The sequence below is a fragment of the Nycticebus coucang genome, chromosome 11 (assembly GCF_027406575.1).
Source record: "Nycticebus coucang isolate mNycCou1 chromosome 11, mNycCou1.pri, whole genome shotgun sequence".
NCBI classification, from domain to species: domain Eukaryota; kingdom Metazoa; phylum Chordata; class Mammalia; order Primates; family Lorisidae; genus Nycticebus; species Nycticebus coucang.
Window position 1 is genome coordinate 118,808,813 of NC_069790.1, and position 18,079 is coordinate 118,826,891.

The following is an 18,079-nucleotide window of genomic DNA, read 5'->3' on the forward strand; positions in this document are numbered from 1 at the left end:
TCTTGGTCTTGGACTTCTAGCCTTCAGAACTGTAAGAAAATAAAGTGCTGTTGTTCAAGCCATCTAGTCTGTGGTATTTTGTTTTGGCAGCCTAACAGACCAGTACATGTGATCTTTTGTGATTAGTTTTCTTCCACTTCATCCATGTTGTAGTATATATCAATATTTTAGTTATTTTTGTGGTAAAATAATATTCCATTTTATCGATATACCACATTTTGTTTGTGCATTCATCAGTTGATGAACATTTGAGTTATTTCTTCCTTTTGGTTATTTAGTGATGCTGTGAACATTTGTGTATCAGTTTCTGTGTGGACATATGTTTTCATTTCTCTGGGATGCCTAGGACTGTAATTTCTGGTCAGGTGGGAACCCTATGTTTAATCACTTATAGAACTGCCAGACTATTTTCCAAAGTGGCTGCCTCATTTTCTTTCCCATCAGCAATGTATGAGGGTTCCGTTTTCTTCACATTCTGGCCAACACTTATTTTCTGACTTTTTGATTCTCGCCATCCTAGTGGGTATGAAGTATTATCTCATCGTGATTCTGATTGGCATTTCCCTGATGTTAAGCATCATTTTTTCATGTGCTTATTGGCCATTAGTATATCTTCATTGGAAAAATGTCTATTTAGATCCTTTTGCTCAAAAGGATCAAAATTTTGATCCTTTTGACATTTTGATCAAAATGTCTATTTTGATCCTTTTTTAGTTGGGTATTTGTGTTTTTATTGAAGAGTTCTAAGAATTTTTATATTTTCGATATAAATTCCTTATCAGATGATTACAGATTTTTCCCCCATTCTGTGGGTTTTCATTCTCTTAATGGTGTTCTGTGACAAACAAAAGTTTTAAATTTTCATCAAATCCAATTTATTTTATTTTGTTTTTTGGTTACTTAACAGTTTTGCTATCATCTAAGAATCCCTTACCAATTCTGAGATCACAAAGATAAATTCTGTGTTTTCTTCTAAGCATTTTATAGTTTCAGCTCTTAGACTTTAAGTCTTTGATCCATTCGAGTTTATTTTTGTAAATGATAGGAGATAAGGGTCCAACTTACTTGTTTTACATGTGGCTATCCAGTGTTCTCAGCACCATTTGTTGAAAAGACCATTTTTCCTCCACTGCATGGTTTTGGCACCCTTGCCAAACGTAAATAAACATGAGTTTATTTCTGGATTCTCAATTTTACAACATTGTTTTATCCTATGCTAGTATCTCAAACTAATTTCTGTAGTTTTAGAGCAATTTTTGAAATTGTAAAGTATGTGTCCTCCAACTTTGTTCTTTTTGAAGATAGCCTTGTCTATATTGGGTCCCTTGAAATTCCGTATGAATTTTGGAGTCAGCTAGACACTTTTTACAAAAAAGCCAACTGGGATTCTGATAGGGATTGTATTGAATCTGTAGATCAATTTGGAAAGTATTGCCATTTAACAATTCTAAGTCTTGCTTCTTTTCTAAGTATTTGCAAGTGTAATTTTCCTTTTAAGGATTTTTAGTATTATTTCACAAAGTTTGATACGTTGTGTCTTCATTATCACTTAATTCAAAACATTTTATAGCTTTCCTTATTTCTTCTTTGACCCTTGGATTATATAGAAATTGTTCAAGTTAGAAATATTAGGTTTTCCAGGGTAGCCCATTGTTACTAATTCCTAATTATAATTCCTTTTTTTTTTTTTTTTGAGTGCCAGAGTGCTATGGCTTCACAGCTCACAGCAACTTCAAACTCTTGGGCTTAAGCTATTCTCTTGCCTCAGCCTCCCAAGTAGCTGGGACTATAGGCATCTACCAAAAACAAAAACTCCGGCTGTTTTTAGAGATGAGGTCTCACATTTGCTCAGACTGGTCTCAAGCTCATGAGCTCAGGCAATCCACTCACCTCGGCCTTCCAGAGTGCTAGGATTATAGGCGTGAGCCACCACACCCAGCCTGTAATTCCATTTTTATCAGTGAATAAGACATATGATTTTAATTCTTTTTTAAATGTATTAAGACTTGTTTAATGGCCCATAAAATAAATGTAGCCTATCTTGGCAACTGTACCAAGTACTCTCGAAAAAGATGTGTTCTGTAGTTGTTGGGTGTGGATGCTGGAATATGGGCGCTGATCCCGTCAAGTGCGAGGGGTGACCGTGCACTTCTTTCCCCAGCTCCCTGTTTAGTGACGTCCTGTTGGTAGGTTGTAATCTGCCATAGTGGGAATATTATACCACAGATAAATCTGCAAAGGCTATATATTGGGGCTTTTTCTTTCTTTCCCTTTTTTTTTTACACCGCCTTTCCCCAGCCAGTTGATCATTATAGAATACTCATCTGTCCTGTCTCTTGATTGTTTTCCCGTGGTCTAGTTGCTGAGGGATATTAAAATCTCATCCTTTGATAGTGAAAATATCTCCCTCTCCCTTTTATTCTGTCAAATTTTGTTTCAAGTCTTTTGAAATGCTTTTATTGAAAAAAATCAAATTTTGATTGTGTTTTTAGTGAGTTAACATTAATGTTATGAAACGTACCTCATTATGTCTTCAGCGTTTTGTCTGATCGTCGTGGCCTCTTTAGCCTTCGTGCTTAGTGTTTGCATGCTAATCTTTTCCTGTGCATTTGCTTTCTGCCTATATGTGTTTTTTAAATTTAAGTTGTCTCTTTTGTCAACATAGCAAGTGGTTTTGATATTTTGTCCCCCAGACCATCTCTACCTTTTGATTGCAGTTTTAGCCCATTAACATCTACTGTAATTATTAATAGACTGATTTTAAGCCTACCATTTTAATGTTTTTTTTCCTCCTCTTTAAAACAATTTCTTTGTTTCTGCTCTCCTCCCTTCTTTTGAATTATTTGAAATTTTTTAGAATTTTAAAAAGTTTTTAATTCATCTGTTAGCTTTTTTTAATTATACCTCTGCAGTGTGTGTGTAAGCATGTGAGTACATGTATGGATGAGATTGCTGTGGGGATATAATATGCATTTCCCTTTTTAACATCTTTCCACTTAGCTCTGTGAATATGCCACAGTTTGTTGATTCAAATGTACCTCAAAGTCCGTAGTGCATGGTACAGTAGTTGGTGGGGTGGCAGCGATGACACAGTTTTCATTAAATTCACCTGTGCACACTTGATTATTGCAAACTGTTCTTTCTGTCAGCAAGCTGTTTAAGGACCATTCGAGGAATCTGCCTAAAGAAAAAATCTTTTGCTATCAAGAAAGCGCAGGATCAAACTTACAAAATGAATGAGAGCATTTTACAAGAAAATCTTGGAATCACTTTTGGACTGCTACTTAGAAGTGCGGAAACAGTGGCTCAGAGGATGATAATATATGGAAGAACAAAGTGATTAGCATCGTAGACTGTGTAACATTTTAGCAGTTTCTTAGCCAGTTTATTTACTTGTTCTTACAAGACTGTTATGCTAAATTTGTTTAAGTCTGAAACAGGTAATCTGTTAGTAAACGTAAAAGCTCTATCTGCTAAGAATGCATTATATCATTTTAGTTGGCAGAATTTTCTTTTCTTAGTGATACTTAAAAGTAATAACAAGTATTATGATAGCTGAAATTTTGCAAATATATTTTAGTCGTTTTAACCACTGTATATATATCCAGTGACATTGTTAAAAGCTGTATACTGTTTCCTCAGATAGATACAACAATGTATTTAATTAATTCCATTTGACAACTAGCTTATTACAGGTTTTTTGCTGTTAAGAGCAATGCTGTGTTAGTTTGCCAGCTAAGTATTTGTGTACTTCCACGATGTTTTCCCTGTGATAAATGCTTATGAACGTAATTGCTGTATCAAAAGGAATACAGTTGAAGACTTCTGAATATTTTCAAGTTTTACTCCAGAAACAGTGGTGTGTGCTCTGAGTGCCATTGTGTGGAAGTTCCCATTTTCTGCACCTTAGCTATCATTGAGTTTGTTTCTTAAACACCTTTGTTAATTTAATACTTGGCAAATAGTAATTACCGAGGAACAGAAGTCAGGCTAAACTAGATAAATAACATAAAAAATTCCAGAACCAAGCACCTAGCACTGGGTTCCGGGTGAAATACAGCAAAGTGGAATGCAGGGCTGGCTTTGCACAACAGTAAGAGGACTCCTCAGGCATCTGAAAAGATGGAGAGAGCCTTGAGAGCCTCTGTGGGACAGCACGAGGGGGCTAGTTGTGTGTGTGTGTGTGGGGGGGAGGCGGGGGCGCGCACACTGAAAAGGAAAAAAAGCCTGGTGGTGGGCGGAACGTGGTTGGAGGCAGATGTCTCCATGAAAGTCTGGAACACTAAAAAGCCTGAATACCCTCTATTGAAAAGGTGAGACGAAAAAAATAATTGATCTACTCTCTCACAGAGACAACTACTAAAGTATTTAAACTGCGCTCTGGATGTTTGAAGGGTGGAGAAATTTGTCTTGAGAATTTGTAACCCCAGGTGTGTTTGGGGTTACAAATCTTGGAATCACTTCTAAGAAGGATGAAGTAAAGCTTCGAAGCACAGGAGAGAGTCCACTGTGGGAAAAAGGTTCATGACATGCAACAGAATTAGACCCAAGAACTTCCAATAAAAGGGATCCTTGGAGAAAGCTTATAAGTATGTTAAAAATAATTAGTGACACAAAAGAATCAAAATTATAAAGGAACAAATCACTAGAAGACAAGACACTTTTTTAAAAGAAAGAAATTCTGTAAATGTAAGATGAAATCATTAAACAGTAATTTTAACACGGTTGAAAGAGAATCACTTAACCAGATGGTAGATATGGAAAATTAGAAAGTTTGAACAAAGATAAAGTGATGGGAAATAATTGAAGATGTTAGCTATGGTGTGGAAGATAACATGGAAATGTCCAACATACATGTAAAAGAAGAACTAGGAGAAAATAGAAAGGGGAGTAGAAATATTTGAAGAGGTCATAGCTAAGAATTTACCAGATTGGCAAAAGCCAAACGTGTGTGTCAGCTGTTAAGGTAACTAATACAAGGACTGTAATGGAACAAGTAAACTGCTATTTCAATAGAAAGGACAAAGGGAGAAAGTGAGAAGCACAGAAGAAGTAAAATAGAAAACACAAAAACAGGATGGTAGAAATGAATGGAAATATTACTGTGAAGCAGTTTAACTGTATTTTTTTTTTTTTCTTTTTTTGTAGACACAGTCTCACTGTACCGCCCTTGGGTAGAGTGCTGTGGTGTCACACGGCTCACAGCAACCTCTAACTCTTGGGCTTACACGATTCTCTTGCCTCAGCCTCCCTAGCAGCTGGGACTACAGGCGCCTGCCACAACGCCCGGCTATTTTTTTTTTTTTTTTTTTTTGTTTGTTGCAGTTTGGGGCTGGGTTTGAACCCGCCACCCTCTGCATATGGGGCCCGCGCCCTACCGAGCAGGCGCCGCCCCAGCAGTTTAACTGTAAAACCAACCTTTCCCATTGGAGAACGTCAGACTTTTAAAGACCTTTAAGGAAAATTCTAACCAAAAGATAAGGATAACCATATCAATATCAGGTACAATAAGTACCTCGGCAGTATGGTGCACAGTTGCTTCCTAATGATAAAAGGATCACATTGCCAGGAATATAATTCCAAGTTTGCATACTTACTGACAGAGCCTCAAAACATGTAACATATTCTAGAGAATTGTAAGAGAAATTGACAAAGCCATTATTAGATTGGGAGATTTCAATAAAAATATCTTAGTAATAAACAGACAAAGCAGAAACAGTATGGAAGATCTAAAGAACAGAATTGCCTGCACTGGACGACGGGCGTGCTTTGGAAGCACATGTAGGATGGTCCAGCACACTCCTACCCTGAAAAATCATGTATTCAGCTGCAAATCTCATCACATTTTAGAGAAACTATCAAAAATACTACACTCTGATTTAATGAAATTGAATTTTTTTGAAGGATTAACAAAATCTAAACAGTTTAACTCTTAAAAAGACCTAAGACTGGAACAGAGAAAATATAACTGAACAAACAATAAGGAAACCACATCAGACTCAGGTGATACAGCCAAAGCTATGTGTAGAGGAGACTGTAATGTCAGTGTTTTATATTTTATATTAACAGTAGTCTAAGTATTTTGAGTGTTCTAATAGCTTATGTTAAAAATGAAACAAAGGGAAGTTACAAAATTAATCACCCAAAACAAGCTATACACAGAGCAAATGTAAAGAAAAAAGTAAATTAGAGCAGAAGTGAAGATACAATAATGAAAAAGAATACAACCCAAACTGCGTCTTTAAAAAGACAAACCTTTGGCAAAATGAGTCAGAACCCCAGCGCAAGCACACCTCGTTTTACTGTGTCCTGCTTTGCTGTGGTTGACAGATAATTGCACTTTATTCTACAAAATGAAGGTTTGCAGAAACCTTGCATCAAGCCATGTGTATTGGTGCCATTTTTCCAACAGCAAGTGCTCACTTTGTGTCTCTGTGTCGCATTGTGGTAATTCTTGTAATAGTTCAGGTGCTTTTGTTATTCTCTCTGGTAAGGTAGTCTGTGATCACTGATCTTTGATGTTATTATTGCAGTTGTTTTGAGGTACCATGCACTGCGCCCCTATTAAGACATCAGATTTAAGGAGTAAATATATGTGTTACGACTGGACCAACTAGGTGTTCTCCTGTCTTTTTCCCCTGTCTTTGGGTCTTCCTATTCCCTGAGTTATAACAGTATCGAAGTTCAGCTAATTAAGCCTACAGTGGCCTTAAAGCTTTCAAGTGAAGAGTTGTACATCTCTTACTTAAAATCAAAAGCTAGAAATGATTTCAGCTTAGTGAAGAAAACATGTAGAGTGCCAAGACAGGCCAAAAGCTATGCCTCTTGCATTACACAGTTAGCCAAGTTGTGAATGTGAATAAAAGTTCTTGAAGGAAATTAAAACTGAACCATGAATGATAAGAAAGTGAAACAGCTTGGGCGGCGCCTGTGGCTCAGTGAGTAAGGTGCCGGCCCCATATGCTGAGGGTGGCAGGTTCAAACCCAGCCCCGGCCAAACTGCAACAAAAAAAATAGCCGGGCGTTGTGGCGGGTGCTTGTAGTCCCAGCTGCTCGGGAGGCTGAGGCAAGAGAATCACGGAAGCCCAAGAGTTAGAGGTTGCTGTGAGCCGTGTGACGCCATGGCACTCTACCCGAGGGCGGTACAGTGAGACTCTGTCTCTACAAAAAAAAAAAAAAGAAAGTGAAACAGCCTTATTGCTTATTTGGAGAAAGTTTTAGTGGTCTGTATAGAATGTTAAACCAGACACAATATTCCCTTAGCCTAATCCAGATCAAGACCCTAATTCTTTTCAATGCTGTGAAGGCTGAAGAGGATTAAGGAAGCCTCAGAGGAAAGTGTTAAATGGCACAGGCTGGTTTATGAGGTTTAAGGAAATAAACCATCTCCAATTTAAAGTGTAATGTAAGGTAAAACAGCAAGTTACCTAGAAGATTTAGCTAATAAGATCATTGGTGAAAGTGGCTACACCAAACAGATTTTCAACATAGATGAAAGAGCTCTCTATTAGAAAAATGCCATCTCGGACTTTGATAGCTAGAGAGGAATAGTGAATGCACGTGGCTTTAGAGCTTCAAAGGACAGTCTTGTCAGGGGACAGTGTAGCTGGTGACTTTAAATTGAAGCCAGTCTCATTTACCATTCTGAAGATCCGAAGGCCCTTAAGGCTTACGCTAAGTCTACTGTGCCTGTGCTCTATAAATGGAACAACTAGTAACATGTCTGTTAAAGCATGGTTTACTGGGTATTCTAAGTGTACTGTTGAGACCTGCTCAGATAAGACTCCTTTCAAAATATCACTGCTCATCGACAGGGCACCTAAGGGCTTTGAAGGAGATGTGCGAGGAATAACGTTTTCATGCCTGCTGAGACAACATTCATTCTGCAACCCATGGATTGAGGGATAATTTTAAATTTTCAAGTCTTATAATTTAAGAACGATATTTTATAAAGCTGTACCTCCCACAAATAGTGATTCTTCTGATGGATCTGGGCAAAGTAATGTGAAAACCTTCTGAAAGTGATACAACATTATAGATGTGATTAATAACATTCATGATACATGGGAAGAGGTCAAAATATCAACATAAACAGGGTTTTGGAAGAAGTTGATACCAATTCCCCTGAATGACTTTGAGTGGTTCAAAACTTCTATGGAGGACGGAACTGCAGATGTGGCGGAAAGGGCAAGCGAACTAGAATTAGAAGTGGAGCCTGAAGATGAGCCGGAGCTGCTGCAGTGCCATGGTAAGACGTGAGCAGACGAGGGGTCCTTCTTCCAGATAAGCACAGAGTGGAGGTGGCATACACTCCTGGTGAAGATGCTGCGAACACTGTTGAAATGACAACAAAGAATTAGAACATTCTATCAACTTGGTTAATCAAGCTGTGGCAGGGATTGAGAGGATCAGATGTGGGTAAAATGCTATCCAACAGCATCGCTTGCCACAGGGAAATCTTTTGTGAAAGGAAGAGTCAATTGATGCCACAGATTTCATTGTTTTTTTTTTTTTTTTTCCGTTGGTTTTTACTTTAAGAAATCTCCATAGCCCTCCAAGCTTTAGAAGTCACCACCCCAGTCAGCCAGCAGCCATCGACATTGAGGTTCAGACCCTCCACTAGCAAGAAGATAAGGACTCACTGATGGCTGAGATGATAGACAGCGTTTTTAGTAGTAAATTATTTTTTTTTAAATTAAGGAATGTATTAATAGTTTTTAGTGTAATGTTACATACTTACTAAGCTATAGTATAAACATTCTATATGCATTGGGAAAGAAAAAACTTGGGATTTTCTTGTGACAGTTTATTGCTAGAGCTGAACTTGAAGTGTGCTCATGTTGGAAATAACATGAATGTTATGGAAAGAAGAGAAACTTTTTTTTTTTTGTTTTGAGAGATCGGGTCTCATTATGTCACCCTTGGTAGAGTTCCGTGGCATCACAGCTCCCAGCTCCCAGCAACCTCAAACTCTTGGGCTTAAGCGATTCTTTTGCCTCAGCCTCCCAAGTAGCTGGGACTACAGGTGCCCACCACAATGCCTGGCTATTTTTTTTTGTTGTTATTGTTGTAGTTGTCATTGTTTTAGCAGGCCTGGGTTGGGTTTAAACCTGGCAGCCCCAGTGTATGTTGCCGGCACCCTAACCACTGAGCTATGGGCACCGAGCCAAGAGAAAGTTTTTAAAATAAAAGATTAAATGACTAGGCGATGTGTTGGAAAGTGTAGTTGAAATGGACAATTTTTGGCCAGGTGTGGTGGCTCACACCTAGATTCTTAGCACTCTGGGAGGCTGAGGAAGGTAAATCACCTGAGCTCAGAGTTCGAGACCAACCTGAGCAAGAGCAAGAACCCATCTTTACTAAAAAAATAGAAAAACTAGCTGGGTGTCAGGGCAGGTGCCTATATAGTCCCAGGTACTTGAGAGGCTGAGGCAAGAGAATCGCTTAAGCCCAAGAATTTGAAATTGCTGTGAGCTATGACACTGGCACTCTACTGAGGGCGAAAGGATGAGACTCAGTCTCAAGAAAGAAATGGACAGTTTTCTTGAAGTAGCAGTACCTGCAGTGCAAAAGTGTGGACGATTCATTAGATATTCTTTGAACCACGCAGGGAAAAATAAAATTACTTTTCTTTCTCTTGCTGTATTTAAGTCTGGGAAGATTAGAACCCTTAATGAGAAAATCAACTTTAAAAGAAAATACAATAGAATTATTGTAGGGGAGAGGAGAAGATTTTGTAAACAAAGTAGAAGCCATAAGAGAAAATTTGGATTAACTTAATGATAAATTAAGACTTTTCTCTTTATCCAGTAATATCCATAAAGAAAAATTATGCTGCAAACAAGAAGATAGTTACAGCATATATCATTGATAAAGGAAACCCAGTATTTTTCCATTTGTAGCAGAAATACTTATTATATGCTTACCTTTTTTTTAATTTGGTGTCTCCTACCCCAGAAATTACTGTAAAATGTACATATGTTAAATGTGTAGTTTGAGGTTTTTTTTGACAGATGTATACATTTGTGTACACACTACCCTGATGAAGATGCAGGAAGCGCCCTCAAGGCCCCTTTGATCAATCTTTGCCCTGCAAAGAAACAGAAGAAATTATTCTGGTTCCTATCATCACAGATTAGTTTTGTCTGTTCAAAACTTCATCTGAGTGGAATTGTAAGGGCTGTCCAGAAAGTATCCAGCCGCACATGTTTCCTTTCTCATTGTGCGTGTCCAGATAGCACTCAGATGTCTTGCTTTTTTTCATTCAACGTGCTTCCAAAATTCATAATGTTTTATCTATTAGTAGTTTATATTTTAAACTTCTGGGCGATAATCTATTTTATGACACTACCACAATTTGCGTAAGAAACTGCCAAACTATTTTCCAATGTGGTTCTACCATTTTGTATTCCTATCACTAATGTCTGGACAAACCTGTTTCTTAAAAAATTGAAGGATATAAGTAGAAATAATGGAACAATAAACTTCTCATGTGCTTAGTCTCACTGTACTCAGAAAATTGCACATTAAGACTGAGGTAAGGGCGGTGCCTGTGGCTCAAGGAGTAGGGCGCCGGTCCCATATGCCGGAGGTGGTGGGTTCAAACCCAGCCCCGGCCAAAAAAAAAAAAAAAAAAAAAGACTGAGGTAAACCACAATACTCAGACATCAGTGAGGTGGTGGGTGGTGAAAGACTAATGGGACCCCGGGAGCCATGCAGCCTTTGTAGAGCAAATCTGGTAACAAGTAATAAAATAAAAATGTGCCTCTCCAGTCACTTAATAATTCAGTGCTGCAAGAATACCATACATGGAACGTGTATGCAAGGGGATGTGTTAGTTGTATTTGCAGCTTTGTAAATACCGAAAATGTTACCTGCTAAAATGATCATTAGCGAGGTCCATCAACAAGAGAATCGGTAAGTTACTATAAATACATGCCAGTTTATGATACGTTGCACACACCTGTAACTGTCAAATGACAGAAGTAAGTGTACATATTACAGTTCCTGTAATCTAAACATGTAAAACACGTAAAATATATTTCATACAGTCATCCAAAGAAACATAAAAACATTCATAGGAATGATAGATACCAAAACATGGAGGTGTTTGTTTCTAGGGTAGAAGGAAAGAAGAATGAGATTAGAGAAGAGAAGATAGTGTTTCAGTTAACAGTCTGTAATTGTTCATTTCCTGCAAAGCTGGGGGTGGTAGGTGGAATATGAGACAAGCGTGGAGGATACAGTAAGATTTGTCAAAACTGAGTCATGAGCCATGAGCATACAATAGTTTATTGTAATCTTTGATTCCCTGCAATGAAAACATTTAATAACATTCATTGTTTTAAGATACAGTTCTCTGATTATTACTGAGGTTGAGTATTTTGCTATTTTTGGCTATTAATATATATTTCCCTTCCTTTTTGAATTTTTTATTGATATACTTTGCCCACGTTTCTATAGAGATTGATTTTTCATATTGTCTTAAACTACCTCAATTTATTAAAGATAGTAACTCTTTAAGGGTTTTTTTTTCTTTTTACTTAATTAAATTCAGATTTTCAGATTAAGTATGTGTAGGACTGCTTAGAAAGGGCCTTTCCAACCTGAGAACAAGTAAGCATTCATTATATCTTGGTTTTATGGTTTTAGTTTATACATACATATTTTAATTCCTAATCCATTAATAATATATTTAGAATATGGTGTGTTTAGAAACATCTTACCCAAATGCCGTTTATCAGTTAGCCTTTACACACTGAAGTATCTTTACATAGTAAATTCTTAAATACACCAGAATATTGTTTGTTCTGTTTTATTGATCTTTCTCTGTGTTATTACAAGTGTCTGTTAATCTAATTCACACAATAATATGTGCTGATAAGCTCATTGGATCTGTAAAGGTTAGAACAGAGTACAGGGGTTCTTTGCCTTCCCGTTCTCGTCTCCCCATTCCCTTCCCACTTTCCTCCTGCTGATGGGGGTGTTGGACAGTTGCCATTTCTGTCGTCTCATACATGTCTCTTACTGTTTCTTCTGCTTCTCATCCTTCATCTTGAAAGTGTAGTTTTATTTAAATTCATTTCTAGGCTCGGCACCTGTAGCTTAAGTGGCTAAGGCGCCAGCTACATACACCAGAGCTGGTGGGTTTGAATCCAGCCCGGGCCTGCCAAACAATGACAACTACAACCAAAAATAGTGGGCGTTGTGGCCGGCACTGTGGTCCCAGCTGCTTGGGATGCCATGGCACTCTTGAGGCTCTGTCTCTAAATAAATAAATCCATTTCTAAATAACTTTAAAATAAAGCTTTGATTATTTCAATATTTAGAGTGTGTGCTTCTGGAAATATTATTTATAATTAAGCATCATAATTGATAGTGATTATTATTAGCTTTTTGTTTGTCCTGGAGTAAAGAATTACTTAATTCCTTTTTTCTTTTTCATTTGCAATCTTTCCCTTGTACCAATGACCAATTGTTTTCATACCTTTTGAAAATACACTTTCAGGACAATTTTCCCCAAGGTCAATCACATAGGTAATCTAAAAAGTCTGAATTTTTTCTTGGCAACCTTCCTCTGGAACATTCCATTTGCCTTCTCAGCTCTCTTGCTGTCTGAGCATAGGGAACACCTTTTCAGTAGGCTTGTTGACGTTTAGTTTTATTGGTAGTAGGAAAAGTATCTTTTCTCCTCTCTAGTTAGTTTTTAGCAGGTTTGGGTTGGTATTTTGGGAGTATACTGATAATGAAATATAGTATGTTCATGTTAATGTCTATGATGCATACTGGTTTCCTTAACATTTCTCCAAGCCATGTTTATAACTACTGTACTAGTGTACACCAGTCAAACCAAGCGCGAGGAGCTGGGGTCCCTCCCTCTAAATCCAAAAAGGGGCAGACGCCTGGAGGAGCTCAGTTTGTTGGCCTGGAATTGTACAAACGGCTTAAGGAATTTTTGAAAAATTACTTGACCAATCTTCTCAAGGTAAGATGTTTTACATATGTACTAAGCCTTTATAATAGAATGTAAAATAAATAGTGAAGTAAAGGGTCTAAATACTGGGCGGTGCCTGTGGCTCAAGGAGTAGGGCACTGGCCCCATATACTGGAGGTGGTGGGTTCAAACCCAGCCCCGGCCAAAAAACTGCGGAAAAAAAAAAAGGGTCTAAATACTTAGATGTGCATGAAGATGTTTTGGTATTGCTTAGTCTTTCACCTATTATGGAGACAAAACCTTCATAAAACATTTATTTTTAATAAAATTAGAAATTATCGATAACCTTACACCACAATATAGTATTAACCATGCAAAATATTAACCATTTTGTATTTGGCTGTTAGAAATCGATAAACCTTTTCATTTAAGGCAAATAGTTTTGCTTTCAAGTTACCTGTATTACCTAGTGTGGCATTTTCTAGCAAAATGTATAAATAGTTTTAAGGTTACGTAGCCTTTGGTCATCACATTTTTCAACTGGGATGCTGCTTTTTACACATGGTAATGAGTAGATTTCAGAGCTGCTGTGAAGTTGTGCTGTTGCCTGCATGGTTTTCGCTGGGAACATGCATTTCCTTTGACCATGGATTCTTTATGCTCTGTGCCTTCTCTTGGGTGGGCAGTGATGGAATCTTTTCCTCTTCATTTCTTCCTTTTTCTTCCGTTGTCTTCATCCTCTGTGGCAAAGGCCTTATATCCAGGCAGGTGGCTCTTTGATCTGGTGGTACATACAATATATAGAGTGAGTGAAGATATCTATACTCTGCCCTGGGAAACTCATGGGGACTCTTCTGCGTATATATCCTGAAGACTTGATTTATACAGATAGTACACAAAAATTTCAGCATGCTACAGAACTTTTTCTTAATTTATTTTGCAAGCTAACTGGAAACTTAAACATTATTCTAGCAGACTGTTGTTGGTTGACCACAAATTGTGACTAACGTAGTATCATTTTCACATTTCCTGCACAGTGTCAGCCTCTGTACCCTTTGTATTTTTATTCACAACACTTTGTGAAATGAATGTTGTGATTAATTGTTATTATTAAAGTGAGAAACAGTATATTTGTGTTGTGTAAAAATATTCATAGCTATGCCATCAATCATTTTTGCATTTGAAAAGGTCATATATTCATAATCCTTCATCCCGAAAAGCTTAGCTTTGATTTTTTAAGTTCATTTGTATGAATGAAAATCTGGTTGTGTCGGGCGGTGCCTGTGGCTCAAGGAGTAGGGCGCTGGTCCCATATGCCGGAGGTGGCGGGTTCAAACCCAGCCCTGGCCAAAACAAAAAGAAAATCTGGTTGTGTCAAGATAAGATGAGGTTTTTACAGGGGTTGCTGGATCACTTGTGTACCATGTATTTTTGGAGTTTCAGATCTATTAAGACCTTTTAGTTTGCAGTGAAGACACCACGCTCACCCTGGCGTCAGTGCCAGGGCAGCCTCTGTCCCTTCCCCTCCAGGGATTCTCACTGCCCGGTTTTTAAGGGTAAAAACCTTAAAACCTTAAAATCTACTGGCTTTGTAGATCGTGTGAATGTCTACAAAAAAAATGTCAAGTTTGTGGTTGAATAACCAAATAAAATATAAAATTACCAAATAAACCAAAATAAAAATTTGTGGTTTAAGTTGTGGAAATTCTGTAAAAATAATTTTGGTAAATGAACGTTTTCTTCATACCGTCTTGTTAAAGCAGAAATATTGTTGTCCATTGTATTTGTTTATATAAATGCAACATTACCTCAAAAAGCTGAATTTTTTTTGTAATTTTAAAGTAAATTTTTGAAAGTAAGAAGATGCATTTAAAAATTGAACAGTATTGGCCCTATGATCTAAGTTATTATTAGAACAGGTTCATTTTTTTTTTTTTTTTTTTTATGTAGAGACAGAGTCTCACTGTATCGCCCTCGGGTAGAGTGCTGTGGCGTCACACGGCTCACAGCAACCTCTAACTCTTGGGCTTACGCGATTCTCTTGCCTCAGCCTCCCGAGCAGCTGGGACTACAGGCGCCCGCCACAACACCCGGCTATTTTTTTGTTGCAGTTTGGCCGGGGCTGGGTTTGAACCCGCCACCCTCGGCATATGGGGCCGGCGCCCTACTCACTGAGCCACAGGCGCCGCCCCAGGTTCATTCTTTTTTTTTTTTTTGAGACAGTCTTACTATGTCACCCTTGGTAGAGTGCACAGCAACCTTTAACTCTTGGCCTTAAACGATTCTCTGGCCTCAGCCTCCCAAGTAGCTGGGACTATAGGCGCCCACCACAACGCCCAGCTATTTTTTTGTTGCAGTTGTTGTTTAGCTGGCCTGGGCCAGATTTGAACCCCTAGGCTCAGTATATGTGGCTGGGGCCGTAACCACTGTGCCATGGGCTCCGAGCCAGAACAGGTTCATTTTTTAAAATACCCAAAATAGAGATGATTTTGAGGTGACTTTCTTAGTAAAAAGGAATTATCTTCATATTCTAAAAATTCAGGGTATTTTTTTGAGTATGTATATGCATATTTAATAGTATGAGAAAGTTCCAGCTTAATTGGAGGTAATTTTTTTTTACTGTGTTCTTGTGAGAATTTATATTAATTATCATGTTATTGTATACAGAGTAAAGAACTATCCTAACATCATATGCATCATACATTTTGAATCAATAGATTTGTTTTGTTTATCTTTAATTTTTTATGTGACAAATTAGTCATCTTAAAGCTTTAGTTGCCTTGTTTTTAGGATGGAGAAGATTTGATGGATGAGAGTGTTCTAAAGTTCTACACTCAACAGTGGGAAGATTATCGATTTTCAAGCAAAGTGCTGAATGGAATCTGTGCCTACCTCAATAGACATTGGGTTCGCCGAGAATGTGATGAAGGACGAAAAGGAATATATGAAATTTATTCCGTAAGATATTTTTTAAAAAACCTTTTAAGTGTATATTTTTTAACAATACTATATACTGTCTTTCATTAAGGGAATCTAGGCAAATATTAAGCTGCTTTTGGAATAGGTTAATTTTCTTTGTTTTATCACTAAATGACTCTTAAGTATTTTGTGGCGAGAAAGTAGAAGGGTCAGTAAATTGGAGTTTTAAGATAGAACTTGCACACTTCTGCATATACTTTTTTGAAGTTTCTTCTTTAGGCTCGGCACCTGTAGCTCAGTGGTTAGGGCATCGGCCACGTGCACCAGGGCTGGTGGGTTGGAACCTGGCCCAGGCCAGCTAAACAACAATGACAACTTCAACAAAAAAAATACCCGGGCTTTGTGGCAGTCTCCTGTAGGCCCAGCTACTTGGGAGGCTGAGGCAAGAGAATCATTTAATCCCAGGAGTTCGAGGTTGCTGTGAGCTGTCATGTCACGGCACAGTACTGAGGGTGACATAGTGAGACTGCCTCGAAGAAAAAAAGTTTTTTCTTTAATTATTCAACCCAGCCGTCCATGGTTTGCCTGGAACTGCCTGAGTTTTAGAACTGCAAATCAGGTCCCTTACCTGAGACTCAAGCCCTAAACCCGATGGGCCCTCCTGCATTTCTGTGGTGGGAAACTGCTTCCGGAAATCACCCTCATTATTATGTTTCCTCAGTCAGCTTACTTTTTTTAGGCCTATTGGTTTCCAAAGTGTTGTCCCCTAACCTGCAGGGTCACTGTCACCTGGGAATTTGTTAGAAATGCAAATTGTCAGGCCTCATCCTAAAGTTATATAATTAGGAACTCTGGAGATGGGGCCCAACAGTCTGTTTTAACAAGTTCTCTAGGACACTGATATAGGCTCAAGTTTGAGACCCAGAGTTCTGTCCAGACAGAACAGTTGAGGGAGGACTCATTGAGAACAGGGAGGTCTGTCTGTGCACAGGCTGTCAGATAAACATGATACCCTTTTTTTGAGTCAGTGTTGTTAAAATGTCAGATTCTATGTAATGAGGTTATTTCCAAATCCAAGAGTGTTGCTGTAATAGCAGTGTTTTTGCATTGCTTTTAACAAATTTAATTAAAAGAAACGCATAATGTATCACAGATGCAAGACTAGTTTTTATCATTTATATAGCAATTTCTATACCAAAGCAGTTGTTGCTTCATAATGGTACTTTAAGTAGTTACAGTTCTGACAAAACTTTCTTTCTTTTTTTTTTTTTTTTTTTTTGTAGAGACAGAGTCTTACTTTACTGCCCTCGGTAGAGTGCCGTGGCGTCACACGGCTCACAGCAACCTCCAGCTCTTGGGCTTAAGCGATTCTCTTGCCTCAGCCTCCCGAGCAGCTGGGACTACAGGCGCCCGCCACAACGCCCGGCTATTTTTTTGTTGTTGCAGTTTGGCCGGGGCTGGGTTTGAACCCACCACCCTCGGCATATGGGGCCAGCGCCCCTGACAAAACTTTCCAAGTTTAGTCTTTTTATTTGAGTTTTTTATATGTCCCCTTTTCTTTAACATTTTATTTATTTTTAGTTGACAAAAATTGTATATGTATCATGTACAGCATGTTTTCTGTAATACGTGTGTGTGTTAGAATGGTTACTATACTTCTCTTTTTGTTTTTCACGTACAAATGTTTTCTTGAGATGTAAAGTCAGTGTAGGAATCAGCATGATTTTGATTGATCTCTTCTTAGAAACCTCCTTGATCTGAAGTACCATATATACCCCACAATAACATCACACACTCCTCAAAATCGTTGCCGTTTTATGACTTTTTCTGTACTTTTCAACAACAGTTAAAGAAAACTTAAAGAAGAATAAGGGTACTTTATAAAGTATGTTGATCAAGATTCAACTACTTTTTACAAATCTGCTTTCAAAACCCATCCTTTATATGTCCTTAAGTGTTGTAGTTACCATTTTGAAATGGAACATACAGTCATAAATTTTAGGGCCCCCAGCACCCGTGCATGGACACGGTGGGTTAGCACACGTCCCCTGTGTGTGCTGTTTCAGGGAGTAGGACAGATGCACTGTAACCCTGCGTGTGAGTGGGCACGGGGAATGCTTCCTACAGAGCCACGGTTCTCAACCTCTGGGTCGCCACCCACAGGAACTATCAAAGGTTCGCGGTATTAGGAAGGTTGAGAACCACTGAATTAAGAGTATGTAGTGT

General features: G+C 38.2%; 1 protein-coding gene across 3 annotated transcripts in view; it reads left to right on the top strand.

Moving 5' to 3' along the window:
* The window catches only part of CUL1 (cullin 1), a 110,204-nt gene that overhangs the window by 49,665 nt on the left and 42,460 nt on the right, over positions 1-18,079 (top strand). For all 3 annotated transcript variants that reach the window (XM_053608355.1, XM_053608356.1, XM_053608354.1), the window contains exons 3-4: positions 12,811-12,985; positions 15,725-15,892. In XM_053608355.1, the coding sequence (XP_053464330.1) occupies positions 12,811-12,985; positions 15,725-15,892 (343 nt within the window). The remainder of the gene's footprint in view (positions 1-12,810; positions 12,986-15,724; positions 15,893-18,079) is intronic.